Source organism: Dendrobium catenatum, unplaced genomic scaffold, assembly GCF_001605985.2.
Source record: "Dendrobium catenatum unplaced genomic scaffold, ASM160598v2 fragScaff_scaffold_672, whole genome shotgun sequence".
NCBI classification, from domain to species: Eukaryota; Viridiplantae; Streptophyta; class Magnoliopsida; order Asparagales; family Orchidaceae; genus Dendrobium; species Dendrobium catenatum.
The window spans coordinates 69,467-92,988 of NW_021319134.1; the positions used below are offsets into that span (position 1 = coordinate 69,467).

The 23,522-nt window shown below is 37.2% G+C and overlaps 1 protein-coding gene across 1 annotated transcript; it reads left to right on the forward strand.

The window, feature by feature from the left end:
- Positions 1-21,519: 21,519 nt before the first annotated feature.
- On the forward strand, positions 21,520-23,293 carry LOC110100967 (BAG family molecular chaperone regulator 2). Its single transcript, XM_020828692.2, has 4 exons — positions 21,520-21,950; positions 22,052-22,308; positions 22,413-22,559; positions 22,654-23,293. Exons 1-4 carry the CDS (start codon positions 21,695-21,697, stop codon positions 22,945-22,947), a joined length of 954 nt encoding a protein of 317 aa, XP_020684351.1. The 5' UTR covers positions 21,520-21,694; the 3' UTR covers positions 22,948-23,293.
- Positions 23,294-23,522: the final 229 nt, after the last annotated feature.

Sequence of the window (23,522 nt, forward strand, 5' to 3'; positions counted from 1 at the left end):
TTTAATCTTGAACATGTATTTTTATTGCATCACTAACAAGTTTGACTTTTGATATTAATAGATGATAGGGGAAAGCTAAATAACTACTAGAAAGTCCTTAATAAATAATCAAGTAAAAGAAGCAATGCTTCTTATTAGTCACTTTGAGAAAAGATGGTGAATATTTTATTAAGGTTAAAAATAAAGACTAAAAGAAAACATGAAAGGAGCTAAGGTTCTTATTTAGCATAGTGGGAGTAGAGGATAAGGATTTACTAACATGAAAATATCATTAGCAAGTTAATAAAAAATTTTAGACTTTGTGGAGTGGATGTTTGATGATAAAGAAGTGTTTATTATCATAAGTTTTGTTCAAAAGATTGAACATGCTCAAAGCATGGAACCCTACATACTCTTCTAAGATCCTTATATATTTAATTGAAGTATATGAGGCTTCATTTCGGTCGGCTTTCTTACTGCTTCTTAAAACAGTTTTTTAATATAAAAATTTTAATTTTTGTACTAAAAAAAGTTTATTTAATAAACAATAAGAAAGACATCACAAATGAAACCTGAGTGATTAAAGCATATTCATATATCTATTATTAAATTTGATCCACATACCAATGCAATTTAAGAAAAAAAAAAGACAATTTAAGAAGACAAACTCTAATTCTCCAAAATCATACATATCTTCTTGAACATCTCTTGCTTGTTAAGAGTTATGATATACTTACTTTCCCAGAGTGTGGACATTAATCTCAAGTTTTTTTTATCAAAGAATTAAGTGAATGTTAGCTTTTAGCATAATTTAGAGCTTTGGTGAGATACTTTTCACCATCATATTGCTTTTGAAGCTTTGCCATTCTTTAATAATAACCTCCACTTGATCGACTCCATTATCAGCATCCCATGAGGCAATATCTTTCCTGATGATATCATTCCTCTCTTAATAAGGACATTAATTATGAAGGCATATATTCAAGAGGTGGTGTTCTCTATTACTTTGAATAAATCTCTAGACTTTTATGAGTTCATAATGAAAATCCTCCAAGCAACTAGGGACTAAAATCATCACTTCCCTTGCAAGTGATCAAGGCATTCCCTTGCAAGTGATCAAGGCATGTGCAAGACATTTCCACTACTCTCTTATTCCTAAAATCAGAGCTCTTAGCTCTATAACAGATTATTAGCTAATCTCTCCCTTCACCTTCCACTACAAAATGATATATAAGGAATTGGCCTACAGTTTTTAAAAAATATTTCCAAGATCATTTGAGATTTTTACATCTCATGTAGCTCTTTGATGAAAATATTCCCTTTAACTATCAAATACTCCTACATTCTCCACAAACTTATTTTTCAAAAGAATTTCTTTTGTGAGATTTAGGTTTCGTTTTGGACAATTTTTTCCTACTGTTTTATAAAACAATTTTTTAGTATAAAAATTTCAAGTTCAAAGAAAAATAGTACTAAAAAACTGCTTCATAAAGCAGAATGAAACAGTAAGAAGCTGTCTCAAATGAAATTTTATACATCCAAAACTCTCCACTGTGTCGATAGATTTACCATTTTGTGTTGGTTATTTAGAATTTTTTACTTCGAAATTAATTAGATGGTTCAAAACATTTGTAAAGTATGTTTTTTCAAATAAAATTTTGAAATACATAACCTTGCCCCTATAAAGTTCAAATGAGTAATTATCAGCCCCAAGGAGCATAAAAAATGTTTACTTCTCTATCAATACTAAAAATCCTTAAAAGAACAATTCTTTTACACAAAGCCCAACAACGATCCGATGAAAGACCGCTGAGTGACTATCCATCCCTCATCCAATAGTTCATAAATATTCAACTCCTCAAATCTTATTTATTTGATCAGCTCGATATCACAATTAATTTGTGGATCGCATCAATTGTTAATTAGATCTAAAGGCCAGCACTTGCTTTACTTGTTTTATTTTAAGTAAACCGTGCATGAAGTATTTCAAATGCAGTTTAATTTGAAGTAAAAGAAAAATTGTGAATTTTTTTGAAATATTTAAAATTTAATATGCATTTCAATTTTAATATATTTGAAAATCATTTCTTTTGGCTGGGTTTGAAATGCACTGTACATGCTCTGTTGTTGCTCCTGCGGCCGTCGCCTGCTGCCGCCACCAGCTCCCCTAGCCCCCCGCTACTAGCCGCCTCCCGCCTGCACCTGCTCTGGCACCCAGATGCTAGCACTATCGCCCGCCACCGCCACTAGCTCTACTAGCCCCTCGCTACTAGCCGCCTCCCGCCCGCACCTCCCCTGGCCCCCAGATGCTAGCACTATCGGTCTATCACCCGCCGCCACCCACTATCTCCATCAGGCAAAATACTAAGCAATATAGACCAATACTTATAACCTGTTTTCATCAACAAAATACAAGCACAATAAAATTTTGAGTTAATATTTTAAACTTCATCATAATAAATACAAATATTTTTAGCTCTGAGAGATAAATCTGGAAAAAAAAAATATATCAAATAATAACTGCTAATATTATATCTTTATATTGCAGAATGCCAAGTCAGTGACATTAAGAAAATAGTACCAACAAAGAAGATTCTTCTCGATGCGTTCGTTGAAATGAATTATGTACATGTGCTATATTCCTACCTATTGATTTAACTCAAAAAATAAAGCTTTAGCTCAGCTCATAAGAAAATCGTTTTTAATGCTCGTCCTCAGCCTATTGGGTTGACTTATTTAATTATAGGCTCCGTTAATTAAACAGCAGATGAAGCAATTAATAATGTACATATCTGCAAAGTCTTCTTAAGCTTTTAGCGCGTGCGCATTTCTCTTCCTGTCCTCCTCCTTCGTGACCTAACTTTTATTTTTTAGAACTCTTTTTTCTTTCTTTAATATTGAGGAAAAATTTTGCAAGTATATGAAATTTTATGGATTTCTTAAGGAGAGTGAAATCCTCACCAGTAGAATAACTTATGAGTATCTTATAGGAGATTGAGGACTTTTTAATGTAGAAACTCTGATGTGGAGAGATGACAGATATTTGAGGAGGAAAATCTATTCAAAACCTTTATTAAAAATTTTACTAAATTAATACATCTCATACAATTGTCAAGATTCACCCATATATATATATATATATATATATATGCATTTACATTATTGTGATTTCTTGTGGAGTAACCTAAACCAAACTTGGACCAATCCTAGGAATCTCCACCTTGGTCCAAGTTTTTAAATCAAAGAACCACATGAGCACCTATTGCGATCTGACTAGCTTCCTGCACTAGCTCCATGAGCAATCCCATCGAACCGAGCCCAATCATGCTTGCAAATGGCCTCCACCGTGCATTCCAATCCACAACTCTAGCTTATTGTCCAGCGCTGCCTCGCCGGTCTTCCTCGGGCACTCATATGCGCTCCAACTTGCGACCTAGCACCACACATGTATGATTTTGAGTCTGTGACCAACCTGTCGCCCTAAGGTTCTTAATTTTGCCTTTCTTGATCCACTGTTCTTAAAATTTTGATTCCTTACCTTCTTCCTTATATGTGCCCGACCCGACGTCATCAAAACCTTCCAATCGAGGTAACAAACCATAACAATGACTCCATCAGGCCGTTCCGGCTTCCCTTTATGAGAAGATCTGTCCGCACCATAGCCGGCCGAAGCCTTGCTCCAGCTCGCAGTGACCTTCTTGGCTCCTACTCCCATCCATAAGGAATCGTGGCTGCTTCTTGCATGCGTTTAGCCAAAAAAGCAAGACTACATGCACGCCTGCCTAAACCTTCAGCCTCCCGCCCACTTGCCTCTTCCCGAGCGTGCCTCCTAGTCACGACACCAAGCCCAACCCCAAATATGCTGCTACCTTGCTTCTCTACAGCTGCACAACTACCTCCCACACGAACAAGCCCGACGCTGGCTTCCCTCTTCGCATGAATAGCCCGCACATCGGACCTAGCCTAGCCCGCTCGTCCGACCTCGGTACCTCCCGTGCCTGAGTCCACCTCATGTGTGTTTCTCACATCTACTTACGCGACCCGACCCTCACCGATTCCTGCTCTGGGTGCATCAATGGAATTGAATCCTCTCTTTCTTGGACAATAACCTTCCTCCACCTTACGATCGCCTCAACGAGGCTCTCATACAAAATTGTTAGGAAATTGTGAGGAATTTGTGTACTCTTCTTGAGCTTTCTTGCAAGAGAGAGAGAGAGAAAGAGAGAGAGAGAGAGAGAGAGAGAGGGGGGGGAGGAGAGATGACAGATATTTGAGGAGGTGGAGAATCTATCCTAAAGTTTTATTAAATTTTTTCCCAAATTAAAAAATCTTATACAATGCTTATATATATGCATTTACATTGTTGTGATGTCTTGTGGAATAACCTAAACTAAACTTGAACCAATCCTAACAATTATCTAGTAAGATGTTTTTTTCTTATAAAATGAGAGATTGATGACTAGGAAGTTGGTAATCAGTCTTGGTAGAGATGATAGATGTTAAGATGATAACCTTAATGGAGATGATGAGTGCACCTTGGAGAAAATGGCATGTGTTTGCTTTCGTAGTAATGTTGGGCATTGATCTGGGTGATGATGAAGAGCAATAGTATTGATGGTGAAAATGGGACTTCGTCACTGGCGGATGTAGTGTGGGGGCACGGGGCCCACTGACTTTGATATGAACATCTAATACATACTATTTATGATGTTTTAACTATAGGATAAATCAAATAAATTTTTAACTTTTTCATCCCAATAGAAATCCTTCCCGTAGCTGCAAGCAATTGCAGAACTCAGAGTTTCGGACCATCCATCATCGCGCAAGCTCGATCCGCTTGGAAGAGAGAAGTCCAAACGTCGCACAGTTGCCCTCGCGGCCTCGCCTTGTGTCACTTCCGGCTTCCAATGTTGAACGGCCATACTTAATTCGATGGTCCCTGACCCCTTTCCCACCCCGCTCGGGGACCGGCCATGTAGAGGTGAGGCAGCATTGTTCTCTGTCCGAATAAGAGCAGAAGAATCAGCTATTCTATGAGGTTATAAAAAAATGTAAATATATATCTAAATCTTGAGATATATAAACAGAGGAAGAGTCTTGATCTTTGCAATTTAAAGAGGAAGCTCTTCTTATTTCTGCTTTTGATATCGAGCATGAGATCTACAGTTTTAGCTGAACATGCCTGAGATTGCTTGCTAACCAATTAATTTATGTTGCTTGTACTCGCAGTTATTTGTTTACTGCAACATTTATACTTCTTATCATTGGCCTTTATGGCATATTACCTTTCTTGAATGATTTTCTTCTCCTAATTTCTGGTTTAGGAGAAGAAATTGATATATGCTTCTTTAGTTTTTTTTTTTTTTCTGTTGAACTAATTTATGATGGCTAAGTTTCGTAAATTATGATCAAATTATTAATATTATTTTTATTCAATTTTTTATGGATATATAATTCAAAAGAAAAGCTGAAGTAGATGATAGAAAAAAATTATGTGAAAAAAATAATACACAAATCAAATAAAGTCGTGCAGAAACAAATTTTGCTAATGCGGTTCTCAAACCCAGATGAAAAATGTTGAGGATTTTTTAATTACTTTAATGATTTGCGTCCACACGTGAAAAAAATCCTAGCTCCGCCCCTGAATGTTGTCATTGATGACGGATATCCATCGTCATGGCAGCCATGAGCATTGAACTTGGCATTAATGGCAGACATCAACCATGCTGGCAATGATGAGAGTTGATATTGCTGTTGAAAACAAACATTAGTCTTATTAGCAATAATAGATGTTGTTGGGAAATTCTTGATGAGTGGAGCTTCTTGATCTTTCTAGGATGAGAAGGAGAGGGATTTTGGAGGAAAGCAAAACTAGGCTTTATTCAAATTTTCATATATAATACATATATATATTACATTGGTGTGATGTCTCGAGGAATAACATTAGCCTAAAGCTGGACCAAAACCTAACAATATTCACGTTGATCCAGATTTTATAATAAAAGAAAACATATGTCCAAAAAGAACAGTCAAGAAAAAAAAGATCTTTGCACTCTTGTTTGAGACAACAAATATCCGTCTTGGTGATGTTGGTAAATATCAACATTGATATTGATGATGTTTGTCATTTGTATTGTTGATAATTCTTAAAAAATATGAAAAAAAAATGATTTATTTGTATAATATCATTCAGCATTAAAAAATTATTTCTATTCAAATATGAATGCGCAAACTATTCTACAATTGTCCTCAAATTATAAATTTATGAAGATTGTGCGCAAAAAATATATTTTTCTCTCTCTCATATTTCGTATTACTTAAAATTATAATATGGTAAATAAAGAAATCACTAATAAGCCATCAAACAATGACATAAAAAAATCCGTAAATGATAAGTAATAAGTTTGATGTCTCCAAAAAAATGTCACTCTAACAACACCAGTCATATGGTAAAATGAATTGGAAATTTATGAAATTAAATTCATGAATATTTGAACTCTAATTTTAATAAATTTATAATAGAATTATATATATTTATGAGATGAACTCATTGGTCTCAAAAATGATTTAATCTAATTTCAAATGATCTCAAATTTAGCATATAAAATATAGATGAAAATTTTGATATATTAATTAGAAGAGCAAACTTTCACCAAAATTTGTGTGCTTATAATAAAATCATTCAGCTAGATGAGACGTAACTAAGGAACCCAAGATCATTCATTTTGAGGATATTAATGTTATGTGTGGAATCTGATTGTGGTGATCAATCGAGTTGTTATGTTCTCTCAGACCTCGAGTTTGTCATGCTTGCTGGAGTGCATCGCACCCGAAATTTTTTTTTCGTACAACGCCCCAATGTTGCGTACTTGAGCGCCCCACGGCTCATGAGTTTTTCCCTATTTTGAATTTTTCCAAGTTAAATCCTATTGCCCTTTATTTTTTCAGCTTCTTTTATTTTCTTGCTTGTTTCGTCACTGTGGTATTTACTCCTCGGGCCTCATCCCCAATAGCCCAACAATTAAGTACTCAAATATTGAATGAATAATCTATGAGTAAGGGAATCAATATATATCATTCAATTTAGTATTTTGGATTCTAGACAAATTTACTAAAATGCTTATCTCAAATAATGTTAGAAAATAAAGAGCACCATTTAGGGGCTATTTGGTTGGGAAACATTAGGATGCAAAGTACTCCAACTGTAGGGGTATTATATAATTTTGGTATCCGGTTGTATGAAAATTGAATTCAAAGTAAAATAAAATAAATATAGTATAAACCATTCTAATTCATTTTTTGAGATAAAGCGAACTCGCTCAATTTTGAACAAGAATGTTTTGCAGCTCAAGCAAGCTCGTTTGATCGTCGACAACCACAGGTCACCCCTGGTTAATGATCACCACCATCGTCAGTTGTCAGCCACCATCGCCCACAGCCACCACCACTGCCTAAGCCGATCACAACCACTGCCACCCTTCGGCCACCACCGCAGCCACTCGTCGGCCACCACCGTCACCCACTAGTAATGGCCGTCATTTTTAAATTATATCCTACGCTCATTTTTACTTCAAACTAAACAAAAAAATCATTCATTTGAATTTATTTTACACTCATCCAAACAACTTCAAAATATTACTTTTACACTATATTTCTCATACATTATATTTCTTTTACAGTGCATTTCTTTTTTAACCAACCAAAAAGTCTCTTATTGACGAACTTTTATTCGGTCCGGTGAACGTACGCTCCTCTACGTTCGGCCACCAATATTTTAGCGCCACGTAGCATGAAGAAAAGTCGCCGACCCGACCCGCTGTTTTTTGGGTTCTCGCACGTGCGTTTTTTTAAATCCTTGACGAGCCGAACAAAATCCCATCACCTTTTGGATATATTTCAAATACCTAGCAATACCGAGCAAATACCAAGTTGTACCTAGTTTTTTCTAGCAATACCGAGCAAATACCGAGCAAATACCTAGCAATACCGAGCAAATATTGAGTTGTACCGAGTTTTTTCTAGCAATACCGAGCAAATCCCTAGCAATACCGAGCAAATCCCTAGCAATACCGAGCAAATCCTGAGCAAATACTGAGTTGTAAAAAACTCGGTACAACTCGGTATTTGAATGGTATTGGTCTTCACAGAGCGGTATTTCTCATTTGCAAAGCAATACCTAGCAAATACCGAGCAAATACCGAGCAATACCGAGAAAATCGCGAACATAGCATTCCCGGGTTCAGCTCCGGGTCAAGTCGTCGGGCCGCGAGGTTTAGAGTAAGAGCACGTGGTGACATGTTATTGGCGGCCGAACGTAGTTCTACGTCCGGTCAGAGGACGTAATAATTGTTCCTTATTGACACTTAGACACTAACTTTTCATGCTACAATTTAGACTTTCATCTAAAAACCCTGTTGTCTAAAATTATGTATATACTATGCGCTTAAATTTATGATTAAATTTGTTAGAAGTGCTAAGAAAAAAAATTAAAGCACCAAGTGCCTATCAATGGCGGTTTAGATATGCTTTTCCTTTATATTTATATCACAGCAGCGATTGCGACATCGAACCGGCTTAGAGACTTGATGTGATTAAGAATTTAAGATACGTATAATTAAAATAATTAATTATTGCATCAAATGATGCGCCACTTAAATCTAAATGAACTCTGAAAGAGATATTGAATGCTCAATAGTGCATCAATCACTTATAAAAGCCAATAGAGGTTGAAAAGGCGTAAAGTTAATTAAGGTTTTTGATGGATTAATTCTGATTTGGCTTTTATGAATGAATGATAGTGGGCCCAGGAAAAAATATTTGAATCAGTGTTACCGTGCATTGTGTACTGTTTACGTGGCAATCATTTGATCATCAAACCTCATTACAAGGAGAGATTATGAGGTGCGGAGTGCGGACGGGGAGAATTGTCCGCACAAGTATTGGGTATCTAGCAATACCCGCACTTGGTATCGCTGGGTACCGCTAGGTACCAAGTGCTTGTTCGGACAATTCGCACTCCGCATCTAATAATTTTTCCATTATACAAGGCCAGAGTGAAACTGTATAGTACTGAGAGGAGGCAATTGCCCTCCTAAAAATATTAAAACTCTTAGCATAGTAAAAATTATTTGTAATCTACATATGAATTTTATTTTTTGTCCACAGTCGACCTTTTTTTCACGCAATTTATCCCTTCAAGAATTGAAAAGTCTCTTGACCTCCCGCTATTTTCATCCAATTACTTCTAACACTAATAAACAAATCTGTGAAAAGAGATTATGTTAAAAATAAATTATTTTTGCATATTTATATATTTTTTATTTTTATTTTTTATAAATTTATCACTTGCCCCTTAGTCCCTATAATAATATGAGAGATTATTACTTACTGAGTCCTTGCCAAACTTTTTTCAGGACTTCAATCATTTTTTTCTATATATAAAAGAGAAAAACAAATCCACTTATTTTCACCTCATTGGAATTCAATTTTTTTCATTACCAGAAGTAATCCAGGAGTGAGAGTGAGGACAAATAAGGGTTCAAGCAATACGAAAGAGGCTAATTTGATTGTTTAGAATTTAGAAAATAAAAAAAAATATTATTAGAATTCTTATATGGTTGTGTAATTAAATAAATAACAAAGAATTTTAAATTCCATAGATAACTCAAATTAATTTTGAATTCAGCTACAAAATGATGGAAATTGGAACCGTCAATTTCTAAAAAAAATAAAAAATCTTCATCTTTGAGAGACCAAAATGGCCCTAAGTGGTGGAATATAAGGCACACAATTAAGATTTGATCAAGTTAGCTTTCAACATTAGATATTAAATAGCAATTAAATATTAGTTTTTTTTTTCAAACTTTATTTTTTTTTTAATTTTGATAAAAAATTTTTGACATTTCTTTCGAAGAAGCTGATTCATACGTTTGCAAGAATCGTCTTGATCAGGTACAAATCTCGAAACATATATGAGTTGGTAACTTTCAAAATTAAATTTGTGACCATTTGAATTTCAATTTCAACAAATTTATAATCAAATTGAACGTCTCACAGAGATGAATCCAACAATGCTAAAATTGGTTCAATTTGACCTCAGTTGGGTCCTAGAAGCATATTTAAGGTTCAAAACATTAATTGGAAGGCCAAATGATATCAAAATAGAACATGCTTATAATCAAATCGAGCGGCTCGACGAGACGAATCCAATTAGCCTAATACCATTTAATTCTGGCATCATCAAGGCAGTTAAATGATTGATGAATGTTCTATGATAAAAAGAATCAATATGGGTCGTTTGAAAGAGCACTCCGAATTTACCCTTAACATTCATCATATTTACAAGGCATGTCACTCACAAAATTTATAAATAAACTCTTCTTCCCACATGAAATTGGGGGCTGGAACCTTTGTAAGTTTGAACTCTTTTGCTGGAGATTGGAGAGAGCTCTAAGGCTTCAAGGATCCTAATGTTCACCTTAGGCACCACTGCCGGCAAACTTGCTTGACCGCGGCCGGACCACAGCCGACCTTCACTGAATCACCGCCGATCCATTGATCAATACTAAACCTCTGCCCTACCATTGTTGTTGAACCTTCATCTAGTAACTATTGCGGGCCTTCCTCTGACCGTCGTCACATGTTGATTACTATCCCTTCGACCTCCATTGCTTGTCGATTAAAATTCCTCTAACATCCATTGCCCACCGACTACAGTCCCTTCGACCCCCCATCTCCTGTTAACTACGGTCCCTCTGAACACCGTGGTCCGACTACAATCCTATTGGCCAAAAGAACAGGCCAACACTCTCTTGAGAATAGCTCTCATATCATTGGATTCATTCAACCCCAATAATGTAATATACGTACTCTATATGATGTATATTTGTTACATTATGCCAATGCCTTCCTCTGACGAAATAGCCTCATTTGTAATCAACAACAAGCACTAGTGGATTCATTTTAAGTAGGTCAGCCCTGTGGTTTTTCCCTTTTTTTAGGATTTTTCATATAAAAATCTTAATGTCTCTTATGACTCTTGCACCCCTCTCTCTCTTAAGACATTGAGCTTTTTATCTCTCTACCGCTGCGAATGTTCCATGACGCAATAATAAATTATTTAGTTAAGATTAAAATTATATATTTTATAAAGTAATGCTAATTTAAATATAAATTTTAAGTTGTAGCGTGGCCTTACCCTATCAATAGAGCAGTTGAGCCGTCGCTAAAACCCTTACCAAATCCTCATATATTTTCTTAGCTCAAATAATTTTACCATAATCTCTCTCTCTCTCTCTCTCTCTCTCTCTCTCTCTCTCTCTCTCATTTTCCGGCATTGCTGGACGTTAGGCTGAAGTGAACAATACATTGAATTTGAAAGGGAAAGACAGCCTTCCGATCTTTAAGAGATTATCACAAGTTAATTACTTCACTAATCGCTTTCTCATATTTTTATTTAAAAATTATTATATGAAAATCTTCTAATGTATTTTACATCAAAATAAATTTCTTTTTATAATAAATGTTTTTGATTTTATAATTCACATATTATATCATAACGAAAGCATTAATAAATATATCTGTATTATTGATTAACATAATTAAATTATTAGATTTTTATAAATATAAATTTTTTAAAAATATTGTAAATTTATGAAAATTTAATTATTAATTTAATAATTAAATATATTTAATAAACATAATAAATGACGTGACATGAAGTATTATTCCTTTTTATTTGTATTTATCATTATTTGTTATGAAAAAAAAAATTTCCTCGTGCGTTTTATCTTCAGCAATTCGGGCAAATTATTGGGTTCGGCACTGGACGTGTTCGGAGCCCAATAAAAATGCGCCACATCACCTCCTACTTGGTACTGATCTTGGTAATGAGCAGTACCAAGTAGTACTGAGCTCGATACTACTGAGCTCAGTACCAAGTTCAATACTACTCGGTACTCAATATTTCACAATACCGAACTCAATACTGTTTAGTACTGTGAAATACCGAATATAAATGGTATCCGAACGCACTAATCTCTCCAGCATTTGGCATTGCTGTTGGCCGGTGACTTGTCCTAACATAGTGTGTTACACTATCCCTTTCAGCCCTTTACGAGCGAGGTGTACGGCGGATTTCAAGCCCACGTCGGTAGGAACAGTGTGTCGGTGCGCGTCGGGTTGGACTACTAAAATCACACCTAAATTTTCACCCGCCATCCTAATGCTTTTTCAGGTGGGACCGAGTCGGTAAGTTTCTGGGTGAAGAAAACCTGGCTTTCATTTCTTGCCTGCTACGTTTGTCTGGTTCAGGACCTACGGTGCTATGAAAAGTGAGAGCTGTCGGTTTCTAAAGATTCGTGCAGCGAGGTTCATTCACGCACGCAATCTGGAAATACTACGAATCTCTTCGGCTTACCTGTGTTGAGCTGTAAGAGCATATTTTACGACAGCTGGACTAAACGAAAATTACGAACTTGTCCTCGTTCTGCCTATTGAACCTTATGATCTTTGGGGTGTTTTAACGAGTAAATGTACAATTATTTATGGAGGTTTTTATTATTTATTGGATAAGAATTTTAGCTATTAATTACGGGAATTGAGTTTGAAATTTATATATATATATGAGATGTGTGTATGATTTTATCTTTTTTTTTACATTTAGGTAAAATATATCAGACTCATACACACATTGCATATACAAAATTCGAACCCAAGATTTCTTGATTTGTAGTCTAAGCGCTCAAAACCAATAGACCAATATTTTGTGTGTGTATGATTTTATCTTAATTAGCTCAAAAGTATCAAAAAAATTATGAAATAAATATTAGCTTAAAATCAACTCCAAATTATATGTAGGGTTTGACTTGGCATTTTAGCTTAAATTGTTTATAATGTGAGTCGATGGAAACAATTTAATCATTTTAAAAATAGACATTTTTGTACATGTGCAATTGATTTCGAGCTTGGTCAAACTAAGGCATGCCTAGCTTGGAATCAGTCCAAATAAAAATTTGGCTTGTGGCTAAAGCCATTTGGCTCAATCCAGAGCCAAAAATTGATTTAGGATTCGTTTGGAATAACTTCATTAATATTTTCTAACGTAGTTCTATAATACAAAAAAAATATTGAAATAGAAAAATTTCTATTAGAAAACTACGTTAAAAAGAAGTAAGAAAGTTTCTTTGAAAAAACAGTAAGAAAATTGTCACAAATTAAAATTTAATGTGTGATATTTGAAGATTGGAGTCATGCTTCAAACCTTCCGCACCAACATGGGTAGATCCCCATTGATCTCAGGGTGGGCAAATGCCCACCCTAAAAAAAAATAATATATTAGCGGGGTAATTTTTGATATTTTTCCCCCTCAAAACGACTTTTTTCCCCTAATATTATCATCATAAGCATCGTTGCCCATACCGCAAGTTCGCATTTCAGATCCTCTTTCGCAATTAGCGCATTTGACGTTCAATATGTCGCTGCCTCGCTACCGTCTTGCAGCCGTCTTTTTTCCAGCCGCATTCGACGTTCAAGAGGTTGCTCGGAGTTCGCACTTCGCCGGCTCTTCACAGTTCGCACTTCACCGACTAGTTTGAAGAGGTCCCTACTATTCCACTTGCTCTATTTCTTGATTCTATGTTTTCCTTACCTGTATATTGAAAAATTGCTAGTATGCCATTTGAAAACTGAGAAGTTTGGTTAGATTTCTGTTTGGTTTCAAGTTGGATTTAACTCAAGTAGGATTTCGTTAATCCTGCAAATTCAGATTTTTAAATCTCAAGAGGATTAAAACTTGAAAATTGTTTGACATGTCAACTGTTAAATTCTTGATGAATCGCCTTGCTTATATTTTCTGAGATGTTCATTGCACTTCTTTTTTGTTAGATTTTTTTCTGTTTGGTTACAAATTGGATTTTATATCTTGTATTTTACCTAAAATTAAATTAGAATAATGCATTCATGTTAAAGCCTTAAACCGCAATTTAAATATATGAAAAATCAAATAGCTGTAATTGGAAGATAAATTATGTAATTTCTATTAAAAATTGAAGATAAATATTGTTGCGTCCTGGAGTATTCGCGGCGGTAGAGAAATATAAAGTTTAACGTCTTAGCATTGCACGAAAATTCGGCACGCAATCAGATAAGAGAGAGGGTGCGTCATTCACTAGAGATACCAAATTTTTTACGTGGAAAACCCCTGAAAAAAGGAGACAAAACCACAAGGCCTGTCCCAGTATAAATGAATCCACTAAGGATGTAAGACCAATCCGATGTTGTATGTCAGAGCACTTTGCTCGATGATGTTAACCTGTGTGGAAGAGGGTGTGTGAGAATCCACCAAGGATGTAATACCTATATGAGGATGTATGTCAGAGCACTTTGCTCAATGATGTTAACCTGTGTGGCAGAGGTCGAATCGACTCCCCTTGGGATCGATTTTGCCTTGATTGGGAGGGGGCGAATGTCGCATGTATCCCGAATTAAAGGTAATAATAATCCATCTTTAGACCATTACTACCTTTTTGAGGTCAAGATTAAGTCCTTGCCCAAAAAGTAAAAGTCTAGATATGGACTGTATAAAGCTTGTAATTGATTGGAAGTATCCTTACTATTGATGAAATTTTTCTGAAATATCATCTTGATATTGAAAGCATTAGAGGATCTTTTTTATCATGGATGGAGTCAAAGTTACCCCCTCAGTCCGCATCTAATTCTTATGAAATTAATACAATAATGAGTGATATCAAAAAGTTGACTTGAATGACATTCTGATATTGGAGCCAAATTAGCCCCAAGTTGGGAACCACGTTCCCACAGACGACGCCAAACTGTTGAGTCTTGGAGTATTCGCGGCGGTAGAGATATATAAAGTTTAATGTCTTAGCGTTGTACGAAAATCCGACACGCAATCTGATAAGAGAGTGGGTGCGTCATTCACTAGAGACACCAAGTTTTTTACGTGGAAAACCTCTGAAAAAAGGGGAAAAAACCACGTGGCATGGCCCAGTATAAATGAATCCACTAGTATTGTAGTTGATTACAAATGAGGTCCTTCCTCAGGGGAAGGCCTTAGCTTGATGTACATATTATAGAGTACATTACATAGTGAGAATACAAAGCATGAATATTGATATGATAGTTTGGTCTAAAGGACTGTAGTCAGTGTGTGATATAAGTCGGAAGGATCGTAGTCGGCGGGTGACGGAGGTCGAAAGGACTGTCATCGGCGGGCAATGTAAGTCAGAAGGATTTTAGTTGGCGAGCAACATAAGTCTGAAGAACCGTAGTCGGTAGACGACGGAGGTCGGAAGGACTGTAATAGGCGGGCGACGTAAGTCTGAAGGACCGTAGTCAGCGGGCGGTAGAGGTCAGAAGGATTGTAGTCTTACGACGGATGTCAGAAAGACAGAGTCTAGTAGAAGTCCATCAATGGGCAGAAATTCAACATCAGATAGATGTCTGGTGAAAGTCCAACAATTGGCAGAATTCCATCGTCATGTAGAAATTTGGCGAAGAGCGGAGGTCCGACGTCGTGTAGAAGTCAGACGTTAGTTGGTGGCCGAGGAGAACTCCGACGTTAGATGATATTCGGGGAGAACTCCGATGTTACTTGGAGTTCTGGTGAAACTCCGACATTACTTGGAAATAGGGCGGAATTCCCATGTCACTTTGAGGTCGGGCATAATTCCAGCGTCGAGCAGAACTCTGGCATTGTTCGGAAGTCCGGCAGAATTCTGGCGTCGGACAGAACTCTAGCGGTGGTTGAGGAGGAGTTATTCCCTCATATCCTTCTCTTCTCCTTCACTTCTTCTTCCTTCTTCTTGATTCTTGCTTGGGTCTCCCTCTCAAGAGAAATGAGGGGTCTATTTATAGATTTTCTGGAGTTGCATGACCCGTAAATAGATGAGAGATCAGGGGCAAATATGGAGTGGTTCGGATGAACGGCGGATATTGAATCCTTCGATCATTAACCATTTATCAGTCATTTGAAGGTCTTAATGACTTCAAAATTCGGCAATCTTGGGATTCATCTCGTCGAGCCGCTCGATTCGACTATAAGCTTGTCAAGTTTGGAGACCGTTTGGTAACTCAAATTATGGTACAAACTTTCCAACAATGCTTCAGGTCCTTGATTTGGACTCATTTGGGCTCGGATTGAGTTGAATTTGGTGTCGTTGGTTTTGTATTTCTAAGACGCTCAGTTTGACTGTAAGTTTACCTAAATCAGAGTTCAGGTGATCCTGGATTTAATTTTTGAAGTTTCCGGCTTATGTTGATTAATTTTTTTCGAGGATATATCAAAGATATATCCTTAAAGATAAATGATAAAAATTTCCTCATTTAAATTTCATAGCATTATGTTGATTATTTTTTTTTTAAATTATAAATATTTATAAGTTATTTTTTTTTTATAGAATAAATAAAATAAAAGTAGCATGGTGAAAGCAAAACCAACTATTGTTTAATAGGTCAACAATATCATATGATTTGTAAAATAATTTAAACAAACTTGATTATATATTTGTATGTGTACTAATTAAAGCTCATAACTATTAAAATATAATTTGGTTTTTACCCAACTGCCTCAAGATTTTCTTTCATTGGTCTCACTCATCCCTTTATATTAAAACATAAATTTTTTTATCATGCAGGGCTACCTTCAATTGTGGTGGTCTATGATAATGTCAAAGGTTGATAGCTAGTGGTGAATCTTAACAATTAAAGGGTGATGAACATTTGTGTAAATCACCAAGAGGAATTAGATGATGAACAATAAGTGTAAACATTGGTCAATGGTGGATGCCAAACAATAAGTGGCAATGGATGTTAAGTATTCGTGTCGGTCAACGACATACATCAGATGAGAGGTGGCAATGGACATCATGAGTTAGCATTGGTCAACTAAGGGAGTTGGATGATGATTGATAATGATAATATGTTGTAATATATGAGGGTGGAGATAGTTGGCTCCATCCATCTCCTAATAGCAATGAAAACTAGACAGCTGAGAAAGTGTAAAGGAAGTATATATTGGTAGAGCACTAAAGACAAAAGAGTGGAGAATCCAAATATTGTTGAGTTTTTTTTTTTTTTTAATTCTAGAATTTCTCTCTTAAAAAATCTCTCTCAATTGTGTATAAATAAGAGCTATTTATACACTTTGGATTTTAGCAAGCTAAAGAACTTAACAAAGTTTAACATACAACCATAATAACGTAAAATAAATAAACACGCTTTATACCAAATTTAGACGAAGACATAGATTTTCTAATTCCTAAGGAGCATATGCAAATATGATTGGAGCTGTCTTTGAGTCGGACAACATTTCAGATGAAACTCGAACTCATATTACAAGTCTTGCCAGTCCTCAACATTGAAGAACTGTATAGGGTTGCCATCAGCAGTCTATATTTGGTGGGAAATGACCACCATCTCTATGGTGTTTCATCTCATGGTACCATATCTATAATAAATGAAAACTGACAAGGTGACAATTCTCTTTTCGAAATCTAATTTCAAGAGATTTCCATTCAGCGGCATTTAAGAAACTTCTTGTCATGTAAAGTTTTATGCTTATTAACTTAGTATGCATATTCTAAAAGCAATCATCATCATCTTCTGAACATTATTCATGTACGCAATACCTAAATATCTCATTCTGCCTTATGCTCCAACAGAGTGTCACTTGATCGTGATATATAAGCATGCATTTTTTACCTTGCATTATCAAACATTTCTTTGTTGGGAATATCTTTAAGTTTCTCAATACATGGCCAAATTATTATGAATAACTGAAGTAATAACTCAATAAATATACTTCATGTGTCTTCTATGCACCCTTTAAATAATAGAGATTAAAGATATCAAATCTTAACTTGCAACCATATAACACATTATGACTTGATTTAACCTTACAACTTAATAGGCCATCTGATGGGATAGGCTATTGCAAGCTACATGAAATGTCAGTGCACATTAAATGAGAAATTATAAGGAACTTATGCTTTGAATGTCACAGGCTATCTGAGGAATCTAATATCCACAACAACTACACATTAATTGCTTGTTACAGAGAAATCCAATGTCCAAAATAATTACACATTCAAATCATATTTTAATAAATCTTTTACAAATATAACAAAGCGTAAACATAATTATAAATATAGATTTGTTGCATTATGGAATATTCATGATATCATATAAGAGAAATGGTGCAATATTTATAAGAGTCACCAAAATTTTTACATGAAAAACTCCGAAAAGGGTAAAAACCATGATGCCTAGCCCAATTTGAATGAATCCAATAATATTTGCAGTCGATTAAAAATGAGGCTCTTCCTAGGGGGAGAGCCTTGGCTTGATGTAATAAATATACATCATATAAAATGCATTACATGATGGGACTTAAAAGAAACACTACTGATATGTTTATTTGGTCGGTAGAACCATAGTTGACGAGCGACGGAAGTCGGAAAGACTATTTTCTAGCGACGGAGGTCGGAAGGATCGTATTCAGAGGATCGTAGTCGGCGGTCGATGGAGGTCGAAAGGACCGTTTTATGGCGACTGAGGTCGAAAGGACCGTAGCCTAGCAGAAGTCCGACGTCGGTTAGAAATCTAGTGACGAGCGGAAGTTAGGTATCAGGTAGAAGTCTGACGAAAGTATGACGACGGATAGAAGTCTGGCGATGGTTAGAATTCTGGCGACGAGTGGAAGTTCAGTTTCAAGCAGAAGTATGGTGAAGAGCGGAAGTCCGGCGTCAAGTAGAAATCGGGAGATGGGCGGAAGTACAATATTGGGTAGAAGTCTGGTGATGGATATAAGTTTGGTGATGGGTGAAAGTTTGGTGACAGGTGAAAGTTTGGCGTCGGGTAGAAGTTCAATGAAAGTTTGGCGATTGGTAGAAGTTTGGCGGTTGGTAGAAATCCGACGATGTATAGTAGTCCAACGACGGGTGAAAGTTCAGCGTCAGGTGAAAGTTCAGCATTGGTTAGAATTCCAACAAAAGTCCGACGATGGGTTAGAAGTCCGATAAAAGTCCATAAACATGTAGAAGTTTGATGATGGGTGGAAGTCTGGTGTCAGATAGAAATTAAGCGACACGCGGAAGTCTGGTGTCGAATAAAAGTCCAACGAAAGTCCAGCAACGAGTAGAAGTCCGACGACTGACGGAAGTCCGCATTTTGCCGAAAGAAGTCCATCAATGGGTAGAAGTTAGATGACGGGCGGAGAGAAATCCAACAACTATCAAAAATTCGATGTTGGTCAGCAGCCAGGTGGTGGTCGAGGAGTATGTTGACAAGAGAATTATTCTTCTCTTCTTGGTTGCCACCCCCCCCCCCCCCCCCCGAAGGTGGGTTTATTTATAGTTTTTTGAGAGTGACATGACCAAAAATAGGAGGAAGATCAAAGGTAAATTAGGAGTGGTTTGAATGGATGGCCGATGTTGAATCCCTTGATCACGACCGTTTACTGAATATCTTAATGATACTAGAATTTGACGATCTTGAGCTCATTGGATTCATCTCGATTCGACTACAAGCAGGTCACATTTGGAAATTGTTTGGTAATCCAAATTATGGATTGAACCTCCAAATGCGCTTCAAGTGTTTGATTTGGACTCATTTGGGCTTGGATTGAGTCGAATTTGGTGTCGTTGGGTTCGCCTTTTGGAGACGTTCAGCTCGATTATAAGTTTGTTGAAATCAGAGTTCATATTATTTTTTATTTAATTTTTGAAGCTTCCCACTTAATTTTACCTCAAAATTCGTGTCTGATAAAGATAATTTTTGGATGATATATCAAGATTACCCTTTTAAAAAAAAATTATATAAGTCTCCGGTTCAAAGGGTGACTTACCTTAAATAGAAAGTAGCCCATTTAACGGGCGACTTTAGCGAGTTTTATTTTATTTTTTTTATTTTCAGATGATTAATACTTAATTAAATCTTAAATGCTGTTTAGTTAAAAAAAACGACATGTTAATTTAACTTATTTTACTTAACATTATTTAATTCCAAAACAAACATGCCCAAAAGCACGATCTCATAGTCAATCCAATATAGCTGTGTGGGCTTGCTTATTCATTTTCAATGAATTAGTTTATTTACAAAATAAAATACCACAAATTTATTACACTAAATATATAAATTAACAGAATCATTTTTCTTGGAAAATACAACATTGAAAGTGGGGCATCTCCGATATTTGTAATTGTTTGAAAACTAACAATTAATCATCAATGATTGCCAACAATTACAATAATAAAAATAAATTAATTTAACTATAATAAAATTGAATGGTATAATAGTTATTCATCAATAAAATGTGTCACATCCATTAATCATCAAATCATATATGTTAAAAATTATTTTGTGCGTACATCGATCGTTATTTGGGGGCTAATCAAAGTACGCCAAATCACCTCTTTTTACTGTATGCCGCAGCTGTGTACCCATCATTTATATATGATGTAGCGCTCTATGATTTGGCAAATTATTGCGTTCGGTGTCCAGATTCGTCCAGACACCAATCCGGTGTCGCCACATCACCAAAATACACTGGGACCCAGTGTATTTGAGTGACATGGCTTCATCAGATTGGATGTCCGAACATCCGGTGACCCAACGCAATAATTCGCCCTACTGTATCGGCACGAAATATCCAGAAATGTATAAGTAATTAGAAATATGATTTTTTTATGGAGATTATCCCGAATCTTAAAGCAAGTTCTTCAGAAATATTCAATGCTTTAAAAACCGGACCGGACCGGCCGGTCCGACCGGTTCAACCGTGAACCGGTCCAAAGGCCGGTTCGGTTCAATCCGAAAACCGGCTTATCTTCAAACCGGCCGGTTTTGTCCAAAATGCTGCCGCGGTCGCTGCCGTGCCGCGCTCGCCCACTGCCGCGTGCTGCCGCGGTCGGGTTCTCTGCTTCGCGGGTCGGGTCGGGTCAACCCGGCAACCCGCCGGGTCGGGTTCGGGTTCGGATTTTCGACCCGTTTCTCTACTCGGGTCGGGTTAGGGTTGACCCGTTTTCCACCCGGGTCAGTTCGGGTTCGACCCGAACCCGACCCGTGACTCGAAATTGACACCCCTGATGGAAGCTTCAGTTGTAGTGAGCTGGCAAAATAAAGCAATTCATTCGCCCACCCACTCTGACGGCACCTAACAGAGCTTCCAAGTTCCAAAACCAGTCATTTCTAAGAAATGATTCGCATAAATAAATTAAACTACTTTTGTAAGCATTTTATTGTAAAGGGTTTATTTGCATATAATTTTTTTATATATTTATATTTATCTAAATTTAAAATTATATAAAAGTATTTTTTTATAATAAATAATAAAAATATTTGCTGATGGAGGTCTACCATTACTGATGGTTGGTGGTGTATCTCTACTTGGGGTTTTTTTTTTCCTTTCATTTTTCATATTTTATAAATAATAATATTTTCATCCTTCCTCTCTCGGCTATTTTGTCGCGCTCGGCTCGCGGCCAGCATTCACGGGCCGTCGGCGGCTCTCTTTCAATATCTCGTAGAACTCTCCAGTTCTTCTGTACCGGCGGTTTTTCTCCCCTACAGTCGGGTACAATCCCCGTTAGGATTTGGAAATCTGCGGCTTTTGCTCCGGAGTCCGGCGATCCACCCACTGGAATTTTTTACGGCTTGTTGATTTATTAGCGCCGGATCTGATCTGGGATTTTGTAAGATGATGCGTATGAGGACAGCGGCGGCTGTGGCGGCGGAGACTGGGCCGGTGAAAGCGTTTGTACCTATGAAGGATTCCCCGGCGACGATTCCGGTGAACGAACAGGCGAAGTGGGAGGTTCGCCCGTGCGGCATGCTTGTGCAGAAACGGAGCTCGGAAGACTCTGCCGTCGCGGCGCCTGTGCCAACCTTCCGCCTGCGTGTCAAGCATGGCTCTATCTACCATGAGATCTACATTAGCTCTCAGGCTACCTTCGGTAATTAGCAATTCCTTTTCTTTTTTCTGATAAAGATAAGAAAATATTCGCTCTTTTAAGTTACAATGAGAAAGCTCACGGCTTTGGTCTTGGGGAAGCAGGGGATCTGAAGAAACTGCTTGCGGAGCGAACAGGTTTGCATCCGCAGGACCAGAAGATACTGTTTAAGGACAAGGAACGAGATTCCGCCGCCTACCTTGATATGTCTGGTGTTAAAGACCGATCAAAAATGGTGGTCGTCGAGGATCCGGCGGCCCAGGCCAAACGCGTTCTGGAGATGCGACGCGCCGCCAAGATGGAAAAGGCCGAAAAGTCAATCTCCGAGATCAGCCTCGAGGTCGACAAACTAGCTTCCCAGGTTCGTACTCTCGTCGAACACCTCATGTGCATTATCTAGTCATCCTAATTTTTTTAAGGCGTTCAAATCATGACGGCGAATTCTTTTCCTTGATCTCATCGCAGGTGTCGGCGCTGGAAGTCGTAATTTCGAAAGGAGGGAAGGTTTCGGAGAATGAATTGCTGAGACTCATCGAGCTGCTGATGAACGAGCTGCTCAAATTGGATGGCGTAGTCGCCGACGGCGATGCCAAGTTCCAGAGAAGAATGCAGGTATCAATTCAAAAACCATTCTTTTGACGATTTCCCATCAGATTCTCATTTGTCCTATTTTGCTATCTCCAATGTACTGATTCCTGTGAATCAGGTCAGAAGGGTTCAAAAATACGTGGAGAGGCTGGACGTGATTAAGCTTAAGAATGCGATGCCCAAAGCGTATAACGGAGAAGCTCCGGTAACGGCGCCCCTGCAGCAACGGCAAAAAAAGCAATCGTCCCCATCCCCGCAGCCGCCGTCGGTAATCGTAACAACAAAGTGGGAGACTTTTGACTCCCTCTTCTCACCCCGGGCCTCTGCATCTACCTCCACCACCACAACTGCTTCCTCCACCGCCGCTTCTTCCGCCGCGCCCACCCCAAGGTTCGACTGGGAGTTGTTTTGATTGCAGAATAGATCAGATTGTAGGAAAAAAGTTTACATGCGAGCTGTACGCCGACGGTCACCTCTTTATAATTCAGATTTGTAGATCAAAGATGAGACTTTGGCCGTCGCTGATGATTGTGCTTGGTCGTTGTCCTCTTCGTAGTTCTTTCTTTGTGTTTCTTCTCTCTTCCTTCCACCTTTTTCACCTTTCTTAAAACCATTGTTGTTATTCTTTACATATTTGAATGTGCAGATCTTGTGATAATGAAGGGCCTGGGTTAATATTACTATTTCAGATAATGATCACCTTGTAAAAATAAATTGGGTTTATATAATAAATCAATGATATGAAGCTTCAAGTGCAATCTTTTTGTGTCCAATGATTGCAGCGACACCTCATCTCATCTCATCTCATCTTTTGCTTTTTGTATAGTAGCCGTTGTCGTGGATTTAGCTTGGAGAAATGGCTTCTTTTTTAGCCTCTAAGTATGCTAATGATCTAGGCTTGAAACCAGAGTGCAAGGGATGTTTGAGATCTTTTGTAGCTTTGAAGGGACGATGCTTTACTTGATTCTTATCCAACCATGTGGGGTG

What these genes read in the sequence shown, in the direction of transcription:
- LOC110100967 (XM_020828692.2), top strand. Translation starts at nt 21,695, where the DNA reads ATGATGCGTATGAGGACAGCGGCGGCTGTGGCGGCGGAGACTGGGCCG. An exon ending in TAGCTCTCAGGCTACCTTCG is followed by an intron (nt 21,951 to 22,051) that starts GTAATTAGCAAT and finishes TTGGGGAAGCAG; the next exon opens with GGGATCTGAAGAAACTGCTT. An exon ending in AGTTCCAGAGAAGAATGCAG is followed by an intron (nt 22,560 to 22,653) that starts GTATCAATTCAA and finishes CCTGTGAATCAG; the next exon opens with GTCAGAAGGGTTCAAAAATA.